The following is a 27,316-nucleotide window of genomic DNA, read 5'->3' on the forward strand; positions in this document are numbered from 1 at the left end:
TCCACTTCGATCACTGTGTCACATCATTTGTATAGTCATCAAGATGAACCATTTCAACTAGGTGATATTTGTCTTTCACATCAATTAATTTAGTAAGTACAGATTAATTCAGATAGATACCTAAAGCAGACAAATATCTCCACAAAAAAATAAGTCAGCTCACTATAGCTTCACCATATTACACAGCGCTTTAGATACATTATCTAATTAATCACACAGTACCTGCTCTATTGCATTCTACAGTATAAGTTCTTCATCACACAAACACACACACATTTGGGTCCATTTTGTCAGCAGCCAATTAACCTACTAATATTTTTTCATTGGCTTGTGGGAGAACTTCTTACAGATAGTGCCCTGGTCGCAATCAAACCCATGGTTTCAGCACTGCAAGGCAGCAATTCAAACCATTTCTGTAATTGTTCTGTCATCACAATACAATTACATTTTTCTGGTGCTATTGCTTTCCTTTAATACTCCAAGTTATCTCCTCATTTATATTTGGACAGCACGGTGGTGCAGTGGTCAGGGCCACCATGAGGAATTCTGGGCCCAGCTACAATAACTTCTAGGGGGCCCTACCATGGCTGCTGAAGTAAACGCACCAGGTTGGTGACTTGTCACACTACACAGGCAGGCTCAGACCCCAGTACGTGGCATGTGCTCCTCTCCCCCTCTTGGCACCCATGAAAGCTTCACTGTACTGGGGTCATTGATATCTGGGCCCAGGTACAATAACTTCTTGGAGCCCCTACCATAGCTGCTGAAGGGTGTGTGACCAGGCCCGGTACTTGGTACCTGCCCCCTCTCGGAACCCATGGCAGTGGTTGCTTCACAGTGCTGGGGCCATGGGATCCACTCCATCTGGGGCCAATAATCTGGTGCTTGTATGTTCTCTTTGTGTTTGTGTGAATTTCCTCCAGGTACTCCAGTTTTCTCCCACACTCCAACAAATGTAATGGTAGGTTATTGTTAGTGTATGACCAAGAGCAGCGAATTTGACTGTAAGTTCCACTGTTACAGGAACAGATGAGATTGATTAAACATTCCCTGTCAATTAATTTGTAATATGTTGATGCTGTATAAATAAAGGTTAATAATAGGTAAAGCATTGCTTAACATTTTCCTGCAAATTTAGGATGTACTCCTGACCTGTATTTAATATGTCACCAACCTTGCCCACCATCAATAGGTGGTAAACCAGCACTGGTGTATTCAGGACTGCTGGTAGTGGTTAGGGGAGTAGAAGAAAATGTTGCACTAGATCCACCGCTAGTCTGCCCTCTGCTGGAAGCTCTGGAGCACTGTCCTGCAGTGGTTTCTGCATAAAATGCATATTGTATAAGGTCATTTCACATACATGTCACATCACCCATATAGTTATTTGTCTTTTACATTAATTGATACAAAGTTAATTCTGGTGGTGAGTGCTAAATAAGGGACCAGACCAAGGCTCTGAAATTTCTGAAATAAAGATCCAGGACATCTATGTTGCCTGAAGTATTTCAGGTCTCAAAGAAGGTAAAAGTTATATTTCATGTCTCCTATTAACTTGGAAGCGGTGGTAGTCAATATAGGGATGACCAATATATGGAGCCACACGTGAATTAAATTAGATAGAATTCAGGAGACACTTCAGGTAATGAACACACCTTCTTGCTTTTTACTATGCTTTTATTGTCAGTATGGTAAAGTAAACTGACAGCATATAATTCCACACTCTTTCTTATGACCCTAACGCTAGATTGGTAGACAGAGACCAACTCCCTCGCACTGGCCACTGTCTGGCATCGTTCACAACTGAGCAATGAAACAAACAGGTTTGAACAGTTTACACTCCTCCCACTACCCTAACTTGATGGACAGATGATACATCCACCATGCCTTAAAAAGGGAAATCATTGCAGGTGCTCTGTTTTGATTGCAGACACACCCTGTCAGTCTGCAGCTTGCTGTGGAAAGATGTTTTTTTTTGTTTGTTTTTTTAAACCACTTCAAAATATGTAAGTTAACCCAGACTCTTTACTATTATTTTGCCACACAGGTGATCTACTGTACAAATGTGTAACTCTGCAGCCTTTCTCTGCAGATTGCCAGCTAAATACTTATCGCCTCCCTTTATCACACATTGTATAAAACATTTGTTAGGCCTCATCTTGACTATAGGGTACAGTTTGAGCACCTGTGTATAAGAAAGGTTCAGAGGTGGACTACCTGATTAATAAAATACATATTAATAGACAAATTAATGTTTTATGAAATATCTTGACAAATTGTGGTTGTTTACTTTCGAAAAAGGCACTTTAGAAATTGTCTAATTAATGCTTATGAATATATAAAGGTCAAGCTGAAAATTTGTCTGGCAAGCTTTTTCATTTTTGAAGCTTATGTCAGGACCCTACCAACCTTGTCTGCTGTCTGCAGTGGTCAGAGGTGAAGAAATGGTTGCACTTGATCCACTGCTAGTCTGCCCTCTGCTGGAAGCTCTGGAGTACGACCTCACAGTGGTTTCTGCACAGAGCATACAAATATCATCTCACATACATTGCTGATATAGCAGCTTTGTATATAAAATCAGCACTAACCTTGCTCAGTGGTATTAGAAGGGAGAAAAGCAGCGCTGCTGTGTCTGGCAGTGGAGGAGCTGGTATAGTACCCAATGTTACCAGGGCTGTGGTTCTTGTTTGTGGTTCTACCTATGTCTATGCAGAACAGATTTTGAGGATATATATATATAAATATATATATATATATATATATATATTATATACATATACACACACACACACACAAAAAGTTTGTGGACTGAACCATGCCCTGGTGATGAGAACAGAGGTTGTGGATGCTTTAATAGCATAACAAGAAATTCTCAGATCTATGAGATTATTCCAAATAAACTATAAGCTTGTAATCGGCACACTCACAGCGCTACAGAGAATGTTGCCAAAATCTAAATAAATGTTAATAACAATAATAATGATCTATAACCCTGGTTACCATCAGTCTGGTTTTCACTTGATTAGTCAGGTTTTAAGACTAGTATTCAGGTTAGAGTGATCTTAAAACCAGGCATTATAGCACAAGTCAGTCCTGAATAAAAGTGAACTAACTATATATAACTGCACAAATTTTAAAACATCACAGGCATTTGCAAGAAAGGGGAGCATAATGATCCTAAATAAATGAACAGTACACAATAATGCTGAGAAGCACAATTATGTTGTTTCGATCAATATTTTATGCCCATTGGCAGTAATCTCTCCGCAAATTAATAATATAACTACTGTAATCTGCTCTGGAACAGTAAAGCACAGCAGATAATGGATAGCTTATTTATGAACAAATCAATAATTATATAAACATATAAAAATGTAATCTTTGAAGCTGCAGTAGGCAGAACACTACCAACCTTGTCTGCTGTCTGTAGTGGATAGAGGGGTAGAAGAAATTGTTGCACTTGATCTATTGCTAGTGTGCCCTCTACTGGAAGTTCTGGAATATGGCTCAGCAGTGGTACCTGCACAGAATGCATGTTGTATAACTATCATCTCTCATATACTGCTGATATTGTAGCTTTCTATATGAAATTCTCAATAGCATTGTTAAGTCTGTGACTTATAATTCAAAAAAAGTTCTTAGTGACCGAGACAGTGGTTATTGCACACGTCTTTACTGTAGAACTGCAGGAAACACATTACACAGAAGATAGATTTATAACCAACTATATGCAGATCAAAATAAGATCTCGCATAACCTTCCACAGAATACACACACACAGCAACAGGAACTACATACACCACACTCCTCCCAACATAGATAAATGCAGATATAAAATACTATCACAATACAATGTATATGTTACTCCAGAAGGCTACAGATTAAGCCTTTGGGGTGCCTTACGAATCCTGTCTGGGTAATGATGCTTAAATCCTAGAGCGACAGCTAGTCAACTGGAATCACACTAGGAGATTCAGGATCAGATGTTGCCAGGGAACCTCAATCTCTGTAGCAAACTCAGATGGGTATATCGTCTCCATACTGTCCTCAAGAGACTGTTCAGAAACACCCCTCATCACTTGCTTGGCTATGCCCAGGTGTCGAATTACAGTCCATTTGTGTCCTGGACTCTATTATTTGGTAAATGTAGCGTCACTACAACTCTCCTCTCATTTTAATCATGTACATCAGAGGATCAGTTTTGGGAGAGATTATTCCCAGTTGCCATTTGTCCCCTCTGTAATCACATACAAGCACTTATTTACCAATGTTGAAGTTCCAAGTAGGTTCTTGATAAACAGTTTCAAACTGTTTGATATGTACCTTTCATATCAAGTCCCATTTAGGCCGCAAATTTCTTTGCATAATGAGCACGGCTGACCGGTAGTGGAGTGCTCAATTCTACGGTAAATAGGAAGTTATCAATTTTGTGTTGTAATGGCACATGTAAAAAGTTGCGTGGGCTGGATTGTATGGAGGTGAATGTGAAATGTCTAATGCCATTTTCCTTCATGAACTTTTGGAATTCTGTGGACCATTGTCACTGCACACACTTGTTCAGGCAGACCATTTCTTGAAAAGATATTTCTCAGAACAGAAATTGTTTTCTCAGATGTGTTGGATTTCATCTTTATTACATCCAGTTATTTTGAATGAGCACTGCAATAAGGAACGTACAATCCATGAATGGACTAGCAAAATCAATATGCACATACTGCTATGGAGATGATGGTCATTCCCAGTGGTGTAACGGGGCTATGATGAAATTTGAACCCTCTGACATCCTGCACATTCTTTTATCAATGTTTTAATTTGCCCATCAATTACTGGCCACCACATATAGCTTCTACCAAGACTTTTCATTTTCACCAGATCCAAGTGATCCTCATGCAAATTTTCTAGAACTCCGTTCTGCAGTTTTGGTGGTATTATCACTCTGGACCCACACATTGGGGCAAGGGAAAACTTGACAGACCATCAGCATTGTCATGCAGTTTCATTCCTGTAAACTCTATGTCATATGTGTGCACCCAGGAAAAATTACCTACGTTGAAGACAAGCAGCAGTCATGGCTGGAACTTCCTTTGCAGGGTTGAAAATTGATGCCAATGGTTGATGACCAGTTACCAACGTGAACTTTTGTCCTTACAAATATTGATGAACTGTCTTTATTGCCCATGCTAAACTTAAGGCCTCTTGATCAATTTGAGCATAATTTTTCTCTGTTACTATCAAGGACTTTGAACACTATTGGTTTCTTGCTTCCATCTCTCATTTCATGTGACAAAACTGCTCTAATGCCATATGGTGAGGCATCACATGCCAGTCTGATGGGTACTATTGAATCAAAATGAGTGAGTACTTTATTAGATGTAATCAGTCTTTTTGTTTCTGAGAATGCTTTATCAGTCTATTATCCACTTCAATATACTGAAGTGGGACACATATTTCTGTAGTCGGGCAATTAGTGGGTGTAGAACTGTGGAGAAGTCTAATGCGAGGATACAGGGCATAACGTAACCTTCTGCGCCTCACAGCTGGCCTACCCGGTACCTACCCAATGTTCAAAATCACCCAGGCAAATATCCAAAATAAAACAAATAAGTGTATTTAATAAACTGGTAGCACAAAACAGCCATAAACATATTTAAATAATAGCTTGCAACAAATAACACTACAATTTGGCACAGACAACATACAGGGTATAATGAAAACTCCTCATCCGTATCCTTGTCACTTTCAGGGACTGCTGTCTATCAATCCAAGCTTACCCCCTCTCTCCTATAAGGCTACCAGCAAAGGTAGCGGCCTTGAGTCACTTTCACTCTGCTTTCGGCGGACACACAGCTCCCCAAGACCTGGAGAGGTAGATCAGGACAACGGCAGTACTCCAGGGACCACCTTTCCTGTCAGGGGCAGAGATCTATATCTCAACGCCAGCCTGACTTCAGCTATCACTTGGTAGTGAATGCCAATTTGCTGTTCTCTGCAGCTGGCTTTTAAAGGCAAATATTACCTCCTTAGGAGTTTAAGGACCTGCCCGATTGGTCCTTTTTTGTGTTTACCATTTCACAGGTAAACATGCAGACAAAGGGATAGCAGATGAGTCACTCCTGATTTAAGTAGGGACAGGTATTGTCCTGTGGCTATACAGCAGAGTTTGTTTAAACAGGAGATATCACAATCCAGATACATTTACATTTAAATACACAATGCACAATGCAGTCCTCTGTAATTAAACATACAGCTCTGTCTGTGGGCCTTTTTCCCTTTGCTAGCACACACAGACCCACAGCTAAACAAAGACAAGAGACCCCCTGGTGTGATGTACATTCATACAGGACTGGTGGACAATAATCCTTTTGCCTAAGCTGACACAATGGACTAGTCTGCAAGATAACAATACATGCTGGCAGACATTTTAACTACTTTTAAAATAGAATATATATACAAGCTTATATAAGACTGACAAATATTGGGAACCAGAGGGCTAGAAAAATTATATGTTTTATAGTCCGCAGTTTGTGATAAACAAGGTGCAGACAGGTTGAGGTGATATTAGTACCTTGTTTCCCAACATCTAACAAGAACTTGTGGTAATAATTCAAAAAGCCCAAGTAAGATCTCAGTTGTGACACAGACTGGGCCCGGGGTGCTTGCAATAATGCCTCAATTTTATCAGTCGACTTGTGCAGGCTCTCTCTATCGATTACATGCTAACAATAGGAAATTCTTTCTTGGAAAAATTAACATTTGTCTTTATTAACTTTGAGCCCATATTCCTGTAGTTGGACTAATGCTCCTTCTAAATTGTTTAGATGGTTCTCCTCATCTATGCCTGTAACTATTATGTCATCCAGGTAGCATTGTGTACCTGGTATTCATTCCAATGCTCTCTGCCATAGCGCTGGGGTGGAAGCTATTCCTAACACAAGGCGGTTGTATTGGAGTAAGTAATTGTGTGTATTGATAGTCAAGTATTTCTTGGACGCTTCCTCTATTTCCATCTGTAAGTACGTTTGAGCTAGGTTTTGTAGAAACAGTTTCCACCTGAGAGAGCAACAAAAATGTCTTCTATTTTAGGTAAAGGATACTGTACAGTTTTTGGCACTGGATTTATTGTCGTTTTGAAATCTCTACAGATGCGGACACTTCCTGCATTTTCCTTCTTCACCACAAGGACTATAGGTATAGCCCATTCATTTCATTCTACAGGAGAGAGTCTTCCAGTTTCCGTAATTCCTCCTCCACTCCTGGTTGGATAGCATATGTTATCGTACATGCTTTATGAAATTTTGGAACGGAATTTGGTTCCAACTCTATACCAGCCTTTATGCCTTTTAATGTGTCTATCCCTTTTTTCGAAAATGGTTTCTTTGGCAGCTAGAAATTTCAAAAGTCCTTTAGCAGCTGCGTCACTATTGGACACATAAGATGTGCCTTTGAATGTCACCAGCACTTTTATTTTTCCCATCGGGGACACCGGGTCGCCAGTATATGTGCGGAATGTTACTGATGGTTTCTTTGATGGAATCTTTGCTAACAAGCATAATAATCACTTGCATTTATCACTGACAGAGCAGAGCCTCCATTTGCAATTTAATTAATTTCATGCTGACTCAGATAACTTGGTGCTCTTTTGCTGTTATGGTGTGCAACCCTAGGCAGCTTTTAGACCATTTTCTTTCCCATTACTATCAGTAAAGTCTCACTCATTGTCGGCTACCTGATGCACCTGGGGTGTTGTGTATTTTCTCCCTGGTCTTTTGACACTTGCGGACAATTGGGTGTTTCCCCGACCGCCACACCCTTTCATTATGGCCTCTTTTGCGACATTTTCTACACACTTTAGGCTAGATTTACTAAACTGCAGGTTTGAAAAAGTGGAGATGTTGCCTATAGCAACCAATCAGATTCTAGCTGTCATTTATTTAGCCCATTCAAGAAAATGATAGCTAGATTCTAATTGGTTGCTATAGACAACATCTCCACTTTTTCATTCTCGCAGTTTAGTAAATATACCCCTTTGTCTTTAAACCAGCGCTGACTGGCATCATGTGAGGTATTTCCACAGCGGAAACAGGACTGTCTAATTACAGTGGATTGGATGTGTAGTACATTCTAGCCCTTTTCTGATGCATTGCTAGTTGCAGTCTCCATTGAGTTAGCTATACAGCAAAATTTTGAAAGGAGTCCAGATTTATGTATCTTTCAACTCCGGATGTGGCGTTCTGTTCTTCTGAGCATAACTGAAGACACGGACACATATGGATGGTTTAAACTGTTGCAGGAAATCTGTTGACCTGCCTTTAGTTCTCTACCTCATGGATCATGACAAAAATGATGCACATTGACCTTATATTAAAAATTCAACTTTCCAAGATTAAAATCACTTATAAACTAATTTGTCCTCATATTTTAAAATTATTTTGACCGTACCTTTCACATATAGTTTATATATACTTTTTTATACTAGTTTATACTGTATCTTAATATCCATGTTTCAAAGAGAACTGGATCCTGCATGGCTTAAAAATCACAACATGTGTGCATACTAGTCTTTGCTTTGATGAAACACCCACTATAATTCAATAATTACATTATTGTTATTACCATGTGTTTATCTATTGTATATGGCAGAACACTACCAACCTTGAACATGTGTTATAGAAGGTGGAAAGGGAGTAGTGAATGTTACTCTAGATGCTCTGCTATTCTGCCCTCTGCTGGCAGTTCTGAGTGGCAGCATTGTAGTATATTCTGCACAGAACAATAAATAAAGATATATTATTAGTATTATTTATAAATATACCTGACAGGTATTGCTGGCATTGCAACTTTTTGGAAATTGTTACAAACCTTGCTCAGTGCTAGAATTAACAGGAGGGATAGCAGTGCTGGAGTATTTTTGAGTAAATAAAGACATGAGCTCCCCGATTCTAGTAGGTCTGAGACTTGTAGCAGTTCCTGAACAGTATAAAGAATCACATGACAATTAGTTAAGGTGATTATGTATGTATTATTTATAAATACACCTTATTGCTGACATTGCAACTTTTCGGAAATTGAAATTTATCTCTACCCTTGCCTTGTTGCATTATATGGTGGAACAGCCGCTGTATATTATGTGGAAGTAGATAAACTAGCAATAACACTCACCGTTAAACAGTTCAATGAGGAGGGGAAAACCAGATGCATTGTGGGGAAATGGGGAAAGACAGGTTATTTTTTAAATATGCTTTAATGTGCTTCAGACATGGTGCACCAAATGATAGGAGAGAAGCCTTAGCTGGAAAAGCCTAAGCCCAAGGATTCAGTTAAAAGATACTATATATATATATATATATATATATATATATATATATATATATATAAAATTGGTTAGGGGGGAGACGAGTATATTACCCTCAATCCATCGCTAGACTGCACTTGGGTGGAAGATCTCTGGTAAATCTCTGCAGGGGTTTCTGCACAGGTTGCATATCATATAAAGGTTATCTCGCATACATGTCACATCATTTGTATAGTCATCAACATTTCAACTAAGGAATACTTATCTTCTACATCCATTAATTTATTGATTCCAAATTAATTTAGTCAGATAAATGATGCAAAATACCTAAGCAGACAAATAGCTCTTCAACAAAAGGAGTCGGGTCACTATCCTTTTTGTAGCAACACCATATTACACAGCAATTTAGAGAAATTATTTACTTAATCACAGTCCCTGCCTTATTGGAGTTTACAGTCTAAATCGGCGGTTCCAAAACTGTGCGCCGCGGCTCTCAGGGGTGCCGCGGCGCTGTCTCAGGGGTGCCGCGGGCCAGCCATAAAAAAATCAAACAGAAACACTTACCAATCCACGCGGCGCCGGGACCCAGCATCCTCCTCTCTCACGCAGCTGTCATATCAGTGACAGCTGCTGCGTGAGAGAGGAGAATGCTGGGTCCCGGCGCCGCGCGGATTGGTAAGTGTTTCTGTTTGATTTTTTTATGGCTGGCGCGCGGCAGAGGGGGCAAAGTGAGAGAGTGCAGAGGAGCGTGACAGGAGGGGACAGAGCAGAGTGACAGCGTGACAGGAGGGGACAGAGGAGCGTGACAGGAGGGGACAGAGCAGAGTGACAGCGTGACAGGAGGGGACAGAGGAGCGTGACAGGAGGGGAAAGAGGAGCGTGACAGGAGGGGACAGAGGAGAGTGACAGCGTGACAGGAGGGGACAGAGCAGAGTGACAGCGTGACAGGAGGGGACAGAGGAGAGTGACAGCGTGACAGGAGGGGGACAGAGGAGAGTGACAGCGTGACAGGAGGGCAGGGCCGGACTGGCCATCGGGCACTTCTGGCAAATGCCAGAAGGGCCGATGGCACCGTGGGCCGGTCCGGGTACCTGCGATCACCACTGCTATAATTGGAAAAAAAAATGTGAAAAAAAAAATTCTACTTGCGGTGGAGCGTGTGACGTCATGACGGCTCTCTGGGCTGGGCCGCGCGATGTAACGTTATGCGCGGCCGCGTAGGACTGGATCAGACGGCGCCAGTAGCCAGTCCGGCACTGGCTACTGGAGACTATTATATTCAGATTCCTGGAGGCTGCAGAGGCTGCTGAGGTAAGTATATTTCTTTTTAACAGGGAAAATGGGTGCAAGGAGAGGGAAGAGGACCCGATAATGTCTGTACAGGGGGGGGGGAGAGGACAGGACCCAATAATATGTGACGGGGGGAGGGGAGAGGACCCGATAATATCTGAAGGGGGATAGGGGAGAGGACCCAATAATATGTGAAGGGGGGGAGGGGAGAGGACCCGATAATATCTGAAGGGTGTTAGGGGAGAGGACCCGATAATATGTGAAGGGGGGGTGAGGGGAGAGGACCCGATAATATGTAAAGGGGGGGAGGGGAGAGCACCCAATAAAATCTGAAGGGGGGGAGGGGGAGTGGGGCTGAAAATGTGTGCAGGGGAGGGAAGAGGGTCTGAAAGAATGGCACACGGAAAACAGGAAAAGGGGGGAGAGAATGGCACACAGATAAAGGGAAAGGGAGGAGAGAAAGGCACACAGAAACGGGGGGAGAAAATGGCACGCAGAAAACAGGAAAAGGGAGAGAATGGCACACAGAAAACAGGAAAAGGGGGGAGAGAATGCCACGCAGAAAACAGGAAAAGGGGGGAGAGAATGCCACGCAGAAAACAGGAAAAGGGGGGAGAGAATGCCATGCAGAAAACAGGAAAAGGGGGGAGAGAATGGCACGCAGAAAACAGGAAAAGGGGGGAGAGAATGGCACACAGAAAACAGGAAAAGGGGGGAGAGAATGCCATGCAGAAAACAGGAAAAAGGGGGGAGAGAACGGCACACAGAAAAAGGGAAAGGGGGGAGAGAATGGCACACAGAAAACAGGAAAAGGGGGGAGAGAATGCCACGCAGAAAACAGGAAAAGGGGGGAGAGAATGCCACGCAGAAAACAGGAAAAGGGGGGAGAGAATGCCATGCAGAAAATAGGAAAAGGGGGGAGAGAATGGCACACAGAAAAAGGGAAAGGGGGGAGAGAATGGCACACAGAAAACAGGAAAAGGGGGGAGAGAACGGCACACAGAAAAAGGGAAAGGGGGGAGAGAATGGCACACAGAAAAAGGGAAAGGGGGACAGAATGGCACACAGAAAAGGTGAAACGGGGGGGAAGGATGGCACACAGAAAACGGAGGGGGGGGGGAGAAAAGTGAGGATGCCACACGGGGGGGGGGGAGAGAAGAGAAAGGATGCCACACGAGGGGAGGGGGGTACAGTATATTCCTACTGGATATTTATATAACCTCACATTTTATGCAAATATACTTTAGTGTTGTTAATATGTTTACTCTGTGGCATAATATGATTTGGGGCACTACTGTATGGCATAATATGATTTGGGGGCAGTATTGAGGTATAATATCAACTGGGGGCAGTATTGTGGTATAATATAATTTGGGGGCACTATTGTACGAACTGGGGCACTATTGTGGCATAATATGATTTGGGGGCTATTAATTGAAAGTGGGGCTGTTTGGGGAAAAAATAACGTCTATTTATTAAACGTGAATAGGAATTATTTAATGGCATTGATGGTTGGGGGAAATAGGTATATTTTTTAAACGTAAATGCAATTTAATTTATTGCTGGGGTTGTTTGGAGAGAGGTATATAGGTTTATTTATTAAACGTGAATACTACAATTGTAATGTTGAGGCTGGAGGGAGGCCTAATTATAAAATATGGGTTGCATTGATTAAACACCAGGGCTGGTTGGAGGTTTCTAAATTACATGTACCTATTTTTTTTCCAAATAGGGCCTCCAGCATTCGAGGATCCAGACAAGCAGCAACTAAAGACACCAGCAGCCACATGTGGTGTAAGTGACAAGAACACTTGTGGGGAAGTCCTGAATTTTGGTGACTGTCTCGTCTAGTGAGATTTGATCCGACTACAAGGACAGTTGGCAGGTAAGTCCTACTTCACACTGTACTGCTTGTGAAGGCAAAGCTGCGGGCACCTAACAGTAGTGCACACAGTATTGCTTGTGTATTTGTCTAACATTGTGTCTAATATGATAACCATGTTACATAATAGGGGCCCCCTGTCTTAAATAACCCAGGCCCCCCGAGCGTTAATCCAGCTCTGGTTAGCAGGAGGAATCTGATAGTTGCTCCCAGTCCCTATAGGACACAGCCGCAGAGCAAGCCGAGGAGCTCTAGGTGTCACAAGATTTGGTAATCTCGTGAGACAAAGAGCTTCCCTGCTCACTCTACAGGAAGTTCCCACCCTGATGGATGTCAGCACCACCAGAAGCATAGATAACTACAGTGGGCTGGGGGTGTCATAATGTGCCTGGGGAGATGGCGTGATGTGGCTGGGAGGGCGTGATAAATGTAATGTTTTATTATAATGTATGTATCAATGACCCATGTTGGCCACACCCACAACACAATGTGGCCACGCCCTTTTCGGCGCTGCCGCTATGCGGCGGCACACTATTTCTTTTCTTCTGGACCTGAGGTGGGCCTGTGTACTTTAAATGCCAGGGCTGATTTTTAGTCCCAGTCCGGCCCTGCAGGAGGGGGACAGCGTGGCAGAGGAGCTGGGACAGTGTGAGAGGGGCAGTGGAGGGGGACAGTGTGACAGGAGGGAGACAGCGTGACAGAGAGCAGAGGAGGAGGACAGTGGGCATAGGAGGAGGACAGCGTGAGAGGGGCAGTGGAGGGGGACATCATGACAGGAGGGAGACAGCATGACAGAGGGCAGAGGAGGAGGACAGTGGGCAGAGGAGGAGGACAGCGTGAGAGGGGCAGTGGAGGGGGGCATCGTGACAGGAGGGAGACAGCGTGACAGAGGGCAGAGGAGCTGGGACAGCGTGAGAGGGGCAGAGGAGGGGGGACAGCGTGACAGAGGGCAGAGGAGGGGGGACAGCGTGACAGAGGGCAGAGGAGGGGGGACAGCATGACAGAGGGCAGAGGGGGCAGCGTGAGAGAGGGCAGAGTGTCTGGATGCAGAGGGGGCATTTTTGCATACAACTAAATAAGCATTTCTGTCCTGACCTAAATACTTATTACAATTTTTTGACCCAACTACTTCTAAAACAGGACTGCTCGGTAATTATTTTGGAGGGGTGCCTTAAAAAAATTATGGAGACTCTAAGGGTGCCGCGAACTGCAAAAGTTTGGGAACCAATGGTCTAAATACTTCATCACACAAACAAACACACATTAGGGTCCATTTGTTAGCAGCCAATTAACCTACTAGTGTTTATGTTTCGGTTGTGGAAGATCTTCATGCAGATAGTGCCCTGCTTGGAATCAAACCCATGGCTCCAGCACTGAGAGACAGCAATGGATACTATTTAAGTAATTGTTTTGTCACTACATACAACACAATAAAAATATTCTGGAGCTATTGTTTTAATTTAATTACTGCAAATTATTTCCTCAATCACCTTGGGGTCACACGGTGGTGCAGTGGTCAGAGCCACCAAGAGGATATCCGGGCCCAGGTACAATTAACTTCTTGGGGCCCCTACCATAGCTGATGAAGGGTGCGTGTCCAGGCCCGGTTGCTTCACAGCACTGGTGCCATGAGCTCCACTCCATCTGGGGCACTAGTATTTGGTGTTTGTATGTTCTCTTTGTGTTTGTGGGAATTTCCTCCAGGTGCTCCAGTTTTCTCCCACAGTCCAAAAAAATATAGTGGTAGGTTAATGCTAGTGTATGGCACAGATCAGAGCATTTGGCTGTAAGTTCCATTATTACAGGGACAGATGACAATGATTAACATTTTCTGTCAATCCATTTGTAATATGTTGATGCTGTATAAACAAGGTTAACAATAGGTAAAACATTGCTTAACGTTCTTCTACAAATTTACAATGCACTCCTGACCCGTATTTAATATGTCACCAACCTTGCCCACCATTACTAGGTGGTAAACCAGCACTGGTGTATTCAGGACTGTCTGTAGTGGTTAGGGGAGTAGAAGAAAATGTTGCACTAGATCCACTGCTAGTCTGCCCTCTGCTGGAAGCTCTAGAGTACTGTCCTGCAGTGGTTTCTGCATAGAATGCATATTTTATAAGGTCATCTCACATACATGTCACTTCAACAGCATAGTTGATCATCTGAAATATTTCAACTAGAAGATATTTGTCTTTTACATTAATAGAGCCAAATTTAATTCTGATGGTCAGTGCTAAATATGGGACCAGACCACAACTGTGAAAATTTTGATATAAACAATGACAAAGTTATATTCAAAGTCTCTTGGGATCAAAAGGAGTTTAGATTATGGGGAAAAAAATAAATGTGAAGTAAAGATTTGAGTAGGAATTGCCTCTGAAAATCTGAATACACGGGAGCCATAGACCAGATTAGTTACCATGAAAAAACCGGTTTACATCTTTGTAAGGGACCACATGCAAAATAGTTATTTAAAAACAAACTTGAAACTATAGTTTTAATTTAAGTAATACAGCTTAGTTTCAGTAAAGTGAAATAATGTGATATATTTTCCTCCTATTTTTATTTTTTTTAAAACTCTTTGTTTTAGGAGCATAAAACATGAACAAATAAAACAAAATGAAAAGTACAATATATAACATTTAAAAGAAGCAGATAACTCCAAATGCACCTTGAACACAGATAATATAAATAATTTTTGATGCTTAGTTTTTGATTAAGTAAAGGGGAAAAAAAGAAAAAGGGTAAAGAGAGAGGGGGAAGTAAAGGAGCCTCTCAGGCAACAGAATATCAGCAGAAATACAATTCTTTGAAAACAGCCCCACGGGTTGGAACAACTTTGGAGGAAGCTTGTTATTGGAAGAAGGATTACGGAACACGCTATACACATGCTTTAAGCTCCCTTTCAGAGACCTGCTGACTATTGAACACTTGTCTACCGTTCCTAGTAAGAATTTTGTTCATTCATATTTGCCTCAGCCACCAATGGACATTTTGTTCCCACTGAACAGTAAGTAATACCTCTATTTTCACTTTGTTGGAACTTTCTCTTTGTGCGACTTGTTGGAGTTGTTTTCATTTTTATATGTACATTGCAAAGACCATGGACTTTCTTTTTTCAGAATAAACTTAAAGGATCCACTAACAGGTTTTCTTACCTAAGTGGCATTTTATGCATATAGCATTATCTATAAGAGGACATATTTTCTTGTACTTGTTGTGGTCCGGACCATGTATGGATTATGTTTATGATCTCTTTCTCATTTTATTGTTGAATAAATTTGTGTATTTTTATTTTTGTTTATTTAAGTACTTATTTAGTTAATTTTTTTTCTATTGCTCTCTGTTTTTGTTATATATTGTCCTATTTATGCGCCAGGTAATACTCCATGTATTTTTAGTTCCCCTTGGGGTTAATTTGAAAGCACTGGGCCCCTTAGCAACCATTTTTTGGGAAGTGGAGGGGCGTTCTATCCACTCCAAAGGCACCCACTCTTTTCTTCAGAGCATGTGCAGGGGCTAGAGCATGCACTGTAAGCACCATTGAGATATATCGATATATAAAAACTATAACACAATCTGCCAAAAAAGCAATAATTACAATTTCACCAAGTGATATCTACTGTATATTCCATGTTGCTGTATAGAACAAAGAATTATATGAAAGATTTTTTAGTGTGCAGACTACAGGTGAACTAACTGCAACAAAGCCATGGATCCCTCTCCGGCAGCTTTCATGGTCTCTCCTGCACTACTTAATGGAATTGACTCTGGATCATGCACAACCCTAGATCCTGCATGTGCAGTAGAGTTTCTGGGTCAGAACCAGGAGTTTTCATTAGAACAGTCTCATCACCGGGACAGCTTCTTATCAGATGCGATATCCCAACATGACTTTAATGGTAAATTGCTCATCCACAGTCACTGTGATGACAGGTGATACTTGATGCGGCAAAATTGCAAATCATGTTAAATACGCCTCTAAGTTTTGGGAGATAAATCTTTAAGATGATGTATCCACCAGGACCAGGTAATATATCCCAGTCCCTCATTCTTCAGTAGAGGTACTTGGCCAACCGGAATACATCATAATTTAACCAATGGATCTTTACATTCAACAAAATGTTGTGTCACATGTAAATTAAACAAATCAATGCCACCTGTTGAGGGGTATAAAAACTTTTAATTCAAGTTCTGTGCAAGGTATTACTTTCTTTAAGCATTCTAGTTGTTTTTCCGACATATATTTTTGGACAAGGGCATTACATTATAACATACACAACAACCTGAATTAGGGTATACTAAAGTTGATCCAGTTAATAAAAATTGGCACATCATGTATACTTGAAAAACACTTGTTTTAAGAAAAAGCTAACAATCTTCCACTGATGTTTGCAGCATTCTATACATTTTGATCAATTTAACACAGAATGCGTTTTCTGCTGACCACTTAGAATAGGCAACAGGCCGTATATCAGAGTGTTAAAGGTACTGAATTATCCATCAAACTTGTTTATGTATTTTGTAGCACCAATGAATATGTAGTACTACAGCCCCTGTAGTTAACTACATAACTAGCCTCATCTAAGACCATAAAATGCCACGGTGCCTAGAGAATTTCCCCCTATGTGATTCTGGCTACGTGGCTCCCAGACTGATTTGATTTATGCTTGAGAAATTCCATGAAGCTAAGTACATTTCCTGCACTTTTTTTATCTTAATAAACGCATTAACTGATGATATATGGTTTTATGTGACTTTTCTTGTACATCTAATTAACAATTTGTATCCAAACAATTTAGTCTCACTGGGAACACTTATGTACAATTGTATGCAAAATATGAATAGTCCCATCAATAAAATGAAGAGTAAAGCATATATTACTAGGAATGGCATTATATCATCATCATCATCATCATCATCATCACCATTTATTTATATAGCGCCATGTATGAAAGCAGAAAGAAGCAACTCATCACCTGTCCAAATCAAATATCTATGTATCACAGCCCCAAATATGCGTTACCATACTATGTATGATGTGCCACCATGACGTTCCTTAATAAAGTCAAATTCCTGCTAGTTTTCATTTGATGGTATTCATCTAATATTTGTAGTTTAGCATTATAATTGTGCACTACTAACTTATAGAATAATAATTAAAATATTTAATAGTGTTATTTTGTATAGGTATTATTATTTTTGAATTTCATTTTACACAATGTATTTCCTAAATAAATGTTTATTGTTGCTATCTGATGTTTATAGTCAATGTCATGGTCTTACCAACTCTGAACATTAACAATAAGTATAGGTGTAGAAATTAATTTTCTGTTTGGGTTCTCTGCTATTCTGCTCTCTGGTGGTAGTTCTAGTTAGATCTAATCCAATCACAAGCTGCTTGTGATTAGATGCATAGCTATTGACCCTCCCAGTAGAGTGAGAACAAATGTAATTTAGCACTGGATGCTAAGCAGTTATCATTTATTAGTACTTTTTATTTCAATCCCTCCCGATTATGTCAGGGGAGAACATTTTTATTTTTAAAAAAAGTGGTAAAAGAAGGATTTTGGGGAGACTTGAAATAAAAATGTTTTAACTCATTTGTCTGTGTTTTATTTACATATTCAGGGTCGGACCAATAGGTGCGGTAGTTATAGGATGTGCCATTGAGGGGCCCAACGAAACCTCACCGTCCACTACAAAGGCCCCTCCTCTGCTCTTCCTCAGTGTGTCCAGTGGCCGATGCGTGCACAGTGAAGACCCAACCCCTACCACTGGAGCTTTGCTGCATTGAGCAAATGGCAAGGCTCCTAGAGTGGGCTGAGATAAAGGTATTTGTAACCTCCCCATAGATGAAAAAACCCTTTAATTAATAGGTAGTAGTACATAGAACTATAACATTGCTATCATGCCTAAATTATTGCCACTACTAAATTTAATAATAATAAGAATAACAATATTAATAATAATCAATAATAATAAAGAAAAAGCAGCTGACGGTGCTAGGACACATCACTCTGGATTTATCAGTTACTAGAAATGACTACATGTTAATTATATGTTAGTTGTACCGTACATACAGTTTTTCCTACAGAACAGCTTAAGAAAATTCATATTACTACTACAACTGTTAGCATTCACAACAGCAGGAATTGCATTATATTTTTACAGATTTCACATGTTTCCATTTTACTATGGAGTATTCTGTATAACATTTTCCTTACGCTTTGTACAATTCTTTACAAACCTTAAGTAGTGGATAATTTAGTACATACAGACAATTATTATTGAGGCCTATTTCAGATTCTTTGGATAACCAGCACAGTTTGAACTTGACAAGTTCTAGAATGGGTCTATTGACTGGAATATAAGATAGTTCATATACTCGAGGCACTATCTTTTCCTTTTTGTTTTGAAGATTTATGGTCATTGTTATGAGAGAGCACCCCTCATAAAAATATAATTAACAAGAATATAAATACTGATAAGAGACATCATCATCATCATCATCATCAGTTATTTATATAGCGCTACTAATTTCGCAGCGCTATACAGAGAACTCCCTTACATCAGACATATATCAATTTATAATATATAAATAACATGAATTTAAGTACTGATGAGGGACATTTACCAGTTATCAACAATCAATAGACTCTATTGGTGCAGATATCTAATTTAATACATATAAGCCTTAAGTATTACCTGTAGTTGGTGGCAGGTCTGAGTATGTTGTAGCTGTGGTCGTTATATTGCTGGGTTGCCCTCTACTGGCAGCACTGAGGTAAAATACTGTAGTGGTAACTGCAGAGAGAAAGTCGAAAGACCATGGTTAGTGTTACAGGGGGATATATGGCTAGTCTATTTATAGAAGTTGTAATGATTTGGAAAGAACATTATTTTGTTTAATTCTTATTTGTTATTTAAAGGCTTTGAGGCCATAATGAAGGGTCCGGTTTTTATTTTATTTTTTGTGTTATGTTGTTTTGCTTCAGGTTAAATGTTTAAGCACATTTTATATTGTGTCTTATTTATTTTTCCCCAAGATGATAAGGAGCATATTAGAACACCTGCATCTCTTAATTTTATAGGTTTTATTTAGGAAATAGCGGACAAAAATAGATGAAACAGGGTCCTTTTAAAGATTTTGGCAGCATTTGTGGTTACACAATTAATGGTACATACCCAATAGCATTGTAATTTATGTGCTTTTAATGCAGGTAAACTGATGAGACACTAACAATCATTGCTCCATGCAAATTCATAGCCATTTGCATTACATTCCCAAAAGCTACTTGTTACCATTATTGTGCATTTGCTGCACTGTAATACATTTGAAAATTATACATTCCTCTCTAAAACTCATGTTAAAACACCAGTGAAAATGTATATCAAACGCCTATTAAATATGTATACATTTGATATACATTTTTACTGTTTCCTTTACTTGAGCTACGAAATACATCAAAAATATTACTGGGCAGGTTGCCTTATACTACATTATTTTACCTCTCAAATTTATGTAATGAGCAGGGATACCAAAAATGTGTACTTTACATATATTTTGCTACAGTTACCAGGCCAGAATGTGTGGATGATTATTCAAATTTTTTACCTGTTTTTTTGTTTTTTTACTTTTATTGATCTTTAACCAGGATCTGTAAAGAGTTGCATACAACCTAATTTAGATCCTTTCTATACCTCCTTCATGTGTCTGTCTACCATTAATGAAATTCCTAATAATGCACATCCTGATAACATCACTAAGGACTTCCCATTACTACCAGTGGTTGAAGTAGACCGGTATACGGTGGTATGCCATACCATTCACTTACATTTTCCATAGCGTCAATTTCCAATTCTACCACTGATTTCATTTCATGTACTTCATTTAAGCAGTTTAAATGAAGTATACAAGTTCCCTGCTCCCTAATTATACCCCTATGTTGTCATTGAGAGCCAGCAACCAATAGAGAATATTATACTTAATTGAAAACTATAAGAGCATATCTAATGGCTTCCTTCATCTACATTGGTTTTAATGGCTGCCAGTGGTCCTTAGGTCCAGCCTCATGCAACCCTTTCAAAAACTAAAAGGAATATAGCCATTAAATACATAACTATGTGTTCTTGAGAGGGCTTTCCATTAAGTAAAATGTCCCATTGTAAGCATTGTAGACTAATAAAGTTTAAAATAGGTGGGGTGATTTTTCAAAAATCCATTATTTCTTTTAAAGAACTTTGGTCGCATTCACACATTGAATAGTATGAACCCCTCTTACACCACTTTCAGATTGCCACCCTGGCAATATTCTGGGTATATGAACCCAGGATATTGCCAGGGGACAGATCCTCCAACCCTGCCAAATACCCGGGTAGACCCTGCCGGGGTCTCGATGGCAACATTACAAGAGGAGCTCTGATTGGGTCCTCTTGTGATTTTTTTTAAAAAAACTTTTCAGTGGGTATTGGCGAGACCGGGTCTCTCCATTCACACTGGAGGCTCCCCGGCTCGGGAATAATTCTCCAAAAGACCTGGGTTTAATTCAGGGATCATCCGACCTAGGTAGGTGCAGGGACCCCCTTTCACACTAAGCCTAGACCTGGGTCATCTGGGCTCGCCCCGGCAAAACCCAAGTCTTTTAGGCAGTGTGAAAGGGGTATTAGTGATAGCTTTTTAGAGTGTTGAGCAGGACTATGTTTATTAAATGACCTCTCAAGTGTCCCTGGGTGCCACCATCGGCACTGCTCATTGCTTTATCTGAGAATATGATAGCAAAGTAGAAGCATGACATGTTCATACATTCCAATTTAACCATTAGATCTGAGGTCTGTCTCTATTTCAGCATTAAGAATCACATTGGAGCAAGTTATTATTTACTATAATGGTCGATAAATTGGATGTAATTCCGTATACTGTTTGGTCATTACCCCTACTAGATGTTGTATTTTTGCGAATTAGTTTTATAGTAATATATATGTAATTTTTTTTATGTTGAGGTAAGAGCCATGCCACATTCTATCCAAATATTTCATTATATTCATTTTTACTTTTGAATTTATTGCTTGGCTCTTCTTTCTTTGGTACATACAGTCCAAGAAGCTAACAACTTTAACAACTTTAATTAGCTAATACAATTACTGAGATGGCGTTATCAGCCAGTCTCAGACAACCCTGCAACATACAATGTGAATGTGTTTGTACTAACTGACATTGGAATAAATAAGAAACTAAACAAAATTGTCAGGTAGAAACCTGTAACTAATTTCAGGGCCTCCTGTGACCTGTAACTGCTAAACACAAATATCTGCAGCAAGGGTATGCTAGATATTGTGCTACCTGAGATGGCAACTGAAATGGTACTTTTAATGTCCTTTATACAAAGACTTTAAAATAAAAAATATTGTAATTTTAAGCACTATTATAGCTCTATCACAGTGTAAATACCACTCATTTAAACTTTTTTTTATCTAGAAAACTATCATTATATAAATAATTCCATATGTTTTGCTGCCCCCTAAAACTTGTGGTCTGATTCCGATGCCTCAAGTTGCCTTATTTGTTGATCTTAGGTATTCTGTATCATTGAAGCAAAATGCTTACCTAAAATGTGGACCTCAATAGATGACGTGTGCAACTTTTGTCCATCAGTGATGACACACCAGAATATTCCAGTATCTTCCAATTTTAAATGAGTCATGGTGACTGTGTAGGTCATGTTAGTGATATTCCCAGCCTTCAAATTAATTCTGCTGTGGAAGCCATCCTGTACAAATCCATTAGAGTCTATTAGACGTAAACAGCCAGTCTCATTCCATCTGCACCAGTATATCAGGGAATCGGGTCCAAAGTTGTCCGGAACCTGGCATTGTGCCACAAGTGACTCATCAGCAGATTCAGTTACTGTTTTTGAAACCCTGTTCCTCCTCTTATCTGGATCTAAAACACACATTTATAGGCTGTAAGTAAAATAATAAATGTCTTAAAAAATATGTCTGGGAAGTAATAAATAATGGGTAAGTATAGAATAAATATATGTATGCATTAGCAATGGAGGTGGTCATGGGCCTTGCTAATAGTAGTAGTACCACTTAGTCCATCTAGTCTGCCCAATTTTTAACCTATGGTAACCTCAAACCCTATTTGATCCTTTATTCTTTGTATGGATATCCTTACATCTATCACAAGCATGTTTAAATTGCTCTACTGTATTAGCCTCTACCACATCTGATGGGAGGCTATTCAGCTTATAAACTACCCTTTCTGTGATGTAGTTTTTCCTCCAAAATCCTCTGAACCTACTTCCCTCCAGTTTCAGTCATGTCCTCGTGTTCTAATAATTCTCTTCCTCTGTAGAATGTTTCTCTCCTGTACCTTGTTAAAACCCTTGATATATTTGATCGTTTCTATCATGTTCCCCCAATCCCTTCTCTGCTCTAAACTATACATATTAAGATATTTTAGTATTTCCAGGTAAGTATTGTGCTGTAGGCCATGCACCATTTTAGTTGCTCCTCTTCGTACAGTCTCTAATGTATTTATATCCTTCTGGACATATGGCCTCCAAAATTGAATACAGTATTCTTGATGAGGCCGTACCAATGACCTATACAGTGGCATTATTACTTCTTTCTTTCTGCTTCTGATTCCTCTCCCTATGCAATCATGCATCTGACTTGCCTTCCTCATTGCTTTGTTACATTGCTTAACTGCCTTTAAGTCACCTGAAATAGGGATTCTAGATCCCTTTCTTTCTGAGTAGTTTCCATTATAGTGCCATAAATACTATATTTAGTCTTTTTTTGGGTTTTTGAGACCCAAGTGCATGATTTTGCCATTAAACTGTTGCTGCTACTCTCTTGACCATTCCTCTAGTCTACCTAGATCATCGATCATTTGTTTTACCCCTCCTGATGTGTCTACCCTGTTGCATATATTTGTGATATCTACAAAAAGGCATTCTTTCCTTTCAATTCCAATGACATTTGCAATGTCTCGAATAAAGATATTAAAAGCGCTGGTCCAAATACAGGTCCTTGAGGTACTCCACTGGTAACCTTTCCCTCCTGTGAATGCACTCCATTTACTATAACTCTCTGTTTTCTATCCTGCAACCAAGATCTTATCCATTCAACCATCTTAGAATCCACCTAATCATCATCATCATCAACATTTACTTATATAGCGCCAGCAAATTTAATAGTGCTTTAAATCCACCTTAAGTATTGTCTCAGCAGCAGGTAATGCGAGCAGCAACATGTTTTGGGATTCAAAATAAAATCTGCTAATTTTATAATCTATTCATTTTATTTTCTACAGTTCTAAATTGAATGGTGAATCTGTCTTCGCCCTTTCATCAGACCAGAAGTGCACAACCTTCATTGGTCTAAGGACCATATTTGGGTACTGTAGTCATTTGAAGAAACCGTCATAACACTTAAATTGCATAAAATGTAAATTGGGTTGAATGTATTATAGGAAAAGAGGATCACCTTTGCAGTCATGCTAATCAAGTCACATGGGGACAGAATTGTAAGCTCCTCTGCTAAGTGTGGGCTAGTGGCCATGCCACTAGGGGGCATGGTCAAATCACGTAGGTGCATGTCATGGGGGCAGGCCATTAGGATAGGGTTCCAAGAGCTCCCATGACAGAGAGTCAGAGAAATGTTCATATCTGTGGAATAAATCCAAGGATTCAAATATTGCTCCCCTCTGGCTCCCCTTCCCCTACAGAATCCTTTTCAAGCTCCTCACTCTGACTTACAAGGCCCTCGCCAACTCCACTGCTCCCTACATCTCTAACCTTATCTCTATTCACACTCCCTCCCGCTCACTGCGATCGTCCAACGATCGTCGCCTCTCTTCCCCTCTGATTACCTCCTCTCACGCACGTATCCAAGACTTCTCCCGCGCCGCTCCCCTCCATTGGAACAAGCTCCCCCACTCCATCAGAACTTCCCCTAATCTGTCCTCTTTCAAATGAACATTAAAAACCCACCTTTTCCTTAAAGCCTTCCAGTCTCATGCCTAAACTCCCACCGGTCGGCTACCTCTCTTTCTCATCCTGTCTGTCTTCCCCTCCCTTTAGATTGTTCGCTCATTTGAGCAGGGCTCTCCTACCTTCTGTTTCCATCACTTTTAACTGCGCTCTCCAGCTACTCAGCTCACCTCCTCTCAGTCCCTCTGCCTCCTCTCGCTTCTCTCCGCTCCCCTCAGTGACTCTCAACCTGTCATCCGTGCCCACCCTCTTGGGCCATAGTTACCTGCCTTTACTCACTTTTCCCCTTCCTCCCTTTCTTTCATGCTGTGCCTGAGCCCCCAGAGTTATAGTGCTTACTGTTACTTGTACTGTGCTGTTTCACCTTGTACTGTGCCATTGTTTGTCCTTGTACGGCGCTACGGATACTTTGTGGCGCCCTATAAATAAAAATTAATAATAATAATAATAATAATAATAATAATTGCTGAGGTATATTACATATGTTTCCTTTCAACCAGGAACACCAATAAGAACACTAACACTGCTCTCCCAATACTAAAAAAGCAGAGTTATGAGACTGCAGTAGCTACTCAATATATTGCTGCTTCATCTTTTCCCCTGTGCATATGTGAACCAGCAAAGCCAGGTCATACATGTGTACATGCATCCAGGACTGACTGGCAAAGTGGTAAGAGTACTAGTACCGCTCCCAGCCAGTATCACCTGGCAGCATTAATAGAGATTAGCAAATTTAAAAAAAAAAAGCTAGTTTGAGTGCTCACGACACTGTCGTGGGTTAATAGTGTTAGCTATTGACTTTTTACTACAGTGAATGCCATGGAATCATTTGGAGTTTATTCTGGAAATCAGCAGCCACTGATATTAACCAATGACAGTGCATGGTGCATTCTATTAGTTGCCATGACAGAACCAAACGACAGCCCAGGAGTGAGTAATTCTGTTCAAGGAGGGTGGTATAGCTATGTCCTGGTCACAATGTGATGTACTATATTCTGGGTAGAGAGCAATTCTCTGTTCATATAGAGGCCTATAGTAGCTGTAGGCATATGTTAGGCCTCTGGTGGATGCTTGGCACTCTAAAGGATGGGTATGAGATTGTTATGCTGGCCATGGTACTGTATGTGGGGGGTATAGTGTTGGTCTGTCTGTGTGTTTGTATGTTAGGGAACTTAGATTGTAAGCTCCAATGGGGCAGGGACTTATGTGAGTTCTCTGTACAGCGCTGCAGAATTAGTGGCACTATATAAATTGCTGCTGTTGCTGATAATGATAATATGCTGGACATTTAGGTTGCTATGCACAATAAATAATTGATTGACATAGAGCAGATTGTTTTGTTTTGACAAGTATCCTGCATACTGCATTTCTATTCTATTTGAGCTCGGTGCTTTGTACATTTTCTCATAGGTACATATTTTCTCTGTCATAACTCTAAGAATCACTGCCCTTCATGGGTGCCTCCATTTCTAGTGGTGTAGCTAGAAACTATAAAATGAATGAATGATCCTCAAACCCTCAAAGCCATCCCATTTCTGCTCCATTTCTAGTCTCTAGTCATAGTACCAACCAACATACAATTAATCCCATGCAGTAATAACATAAGGGTCATAACTAGGGCTGTGCCAGAGGAGAAACTGCCCAGGACACAAAGCTGAAGGGAGGTGCAGGTTAATTAGTTAATTTAATTACAATTGAGGTTTAGCGGATGCCATTTTCCCTCTTGTCCTGGGTGCTAAAATTTCTAGTTCCGGCTCTGTAAGTACCAGAACTGTATATATTCCTACATTGCCCAATCTGGCTGCTGAAAAGCAGTATATAGCCCTTGGGACCTTATTTTCTGGGTTCTAGTCTTCTACATTGATGAGCTCCATAGCAGTATTGTTACACTCTTGCCCATGATTATTACATGCAAAGCTGTCCATGTAAGTTGCTATTGATATTTGACAAGTTGCTATTTTATAAAGACTTTGACACTGACTTTACATTTTTCACTATTTGATTTTTTTTATACTTACTGTTGATTACATAAACATGAACATCCTTCCACTCTGATCTTTCTTCAAATGTCCCAGTTCCACAGCGGTATAACCCAGAGTCCATCATTTTAAGATTATTTACCAGGATTTTAAAATTTGTTGTGTTGGTATCGTCTTCTAACAACACCCTCCCCCAGAAGTTCTTATGAACATATCCAGAACTGTTTATTATTGTATCACAAGCTGTGGAACCAGTTTTACACCTGTACATGCTTCTGTTATAAGATTCCTGCTGAACTGGACAATGAATGTTCAGGGTATCTCTGGGTGTTGCAATAATAATCTCAGAAGAGGAGGGAATCTTATTTCCTGCAAAGATTTTATAAAGATATAAATAAGTAAAAGAGAATAAATTGACATAACAATTATATTATTTAAAAACAATGATTAAAAAACTGCATAATATGCTGTATAATCATTATAAAACTTAAAAAGGCATTTTCTCTCTCTCTCTTTCTCTCTCTCTCTCTCTCTCTCTCCGTCAACACATTGGAATAAGCTTTCGACTATGCAATGTGTATATACAATGTGTATATACTCTAAAACAGGGGTGTCCAACCTTTTAGCTTCCCTGGGCCACATTGGAAGACGACGAGTTGGTTTAGGCCGCACATAAGATACACTAACAATAACGATAGCTGATCATCCAAAAAACCATAGAAAACATAGTTAACATATATATTTGAGAAAAAAAGTGATATATCTATAATATAAATGTCTAGTGGCGTGTGTTAGTCTGTCTGTGTGTGGAAAAAATAAAACCAAGCTGCAGCGCCACCTGCTGGGCGGAGTTATACACTGACCTACT

At 40.1% G+C, this 27,316-nt stretch overlaps 1 protein-coding gene across 5 annotated transcripts in view; it reads right to left on the reverse strand.

The window, feature by feature from the left end:
- LOC142138982 (uncharacterized) overlaps window positions 1-27,316 on the reverse strand; it is a 114,636-nt gene that overhangs the window by 64,949 nt on the left and 22,371 nt on the right. For 4 of the 5 annotated variants that reach the window (XM_075196170.1, XM_075196169.1, XM_075196171.1 and 1 more), the window contains exons 4-10: window positions 26,488-26,817; window positions 22,075-22,410; window positions 19,176-19,274; window positions 3,410-3,517; window positions 2,586-2,702; window positions 2,407-2,511; window positions 1,175-1,321 (exon numbers count right to left, since the gene is read on the reverse strand). In XM_075196170.1, coding sequence (XP_075052271.1) covers window positions 1,175-1,321; window positions 2,407-2,511; window positions 2,586-2,702; window positions 3,410-3,517; window positions 19,176-19,274; window positions 22,075-22,410; window positions 26,488-26,817 — 1,242 coding nt within the window. The remainder of the gene's footprint in view (window positions 1-1,174; window positions 1,322-2,406; window positions 2,512-2,585; window positions 2,703-3,409; window positions 3,518-19,175; window positions 19,275-22,074; window positions 22,411-26,487; window positions 26,818-27,316) is intronic. The other variant, XM_075196172.1, reaches the window with a different exon arrangement.

Source organism: Mixophyes fleayi, chromosome 2 (genome assembly GCF_038048845.1).
Source record: "Mixophyes fleayi isolate aMixFle1 chromosome 2, aMixFle1.hap1, whole genome shotgun sequence".
Lineage (NCBI taxonomy): Eukaryota > Metazoa > Chordata > Amphibia > Anura > Limnodynastidae > Mixophyes > Mixophyes fleayi.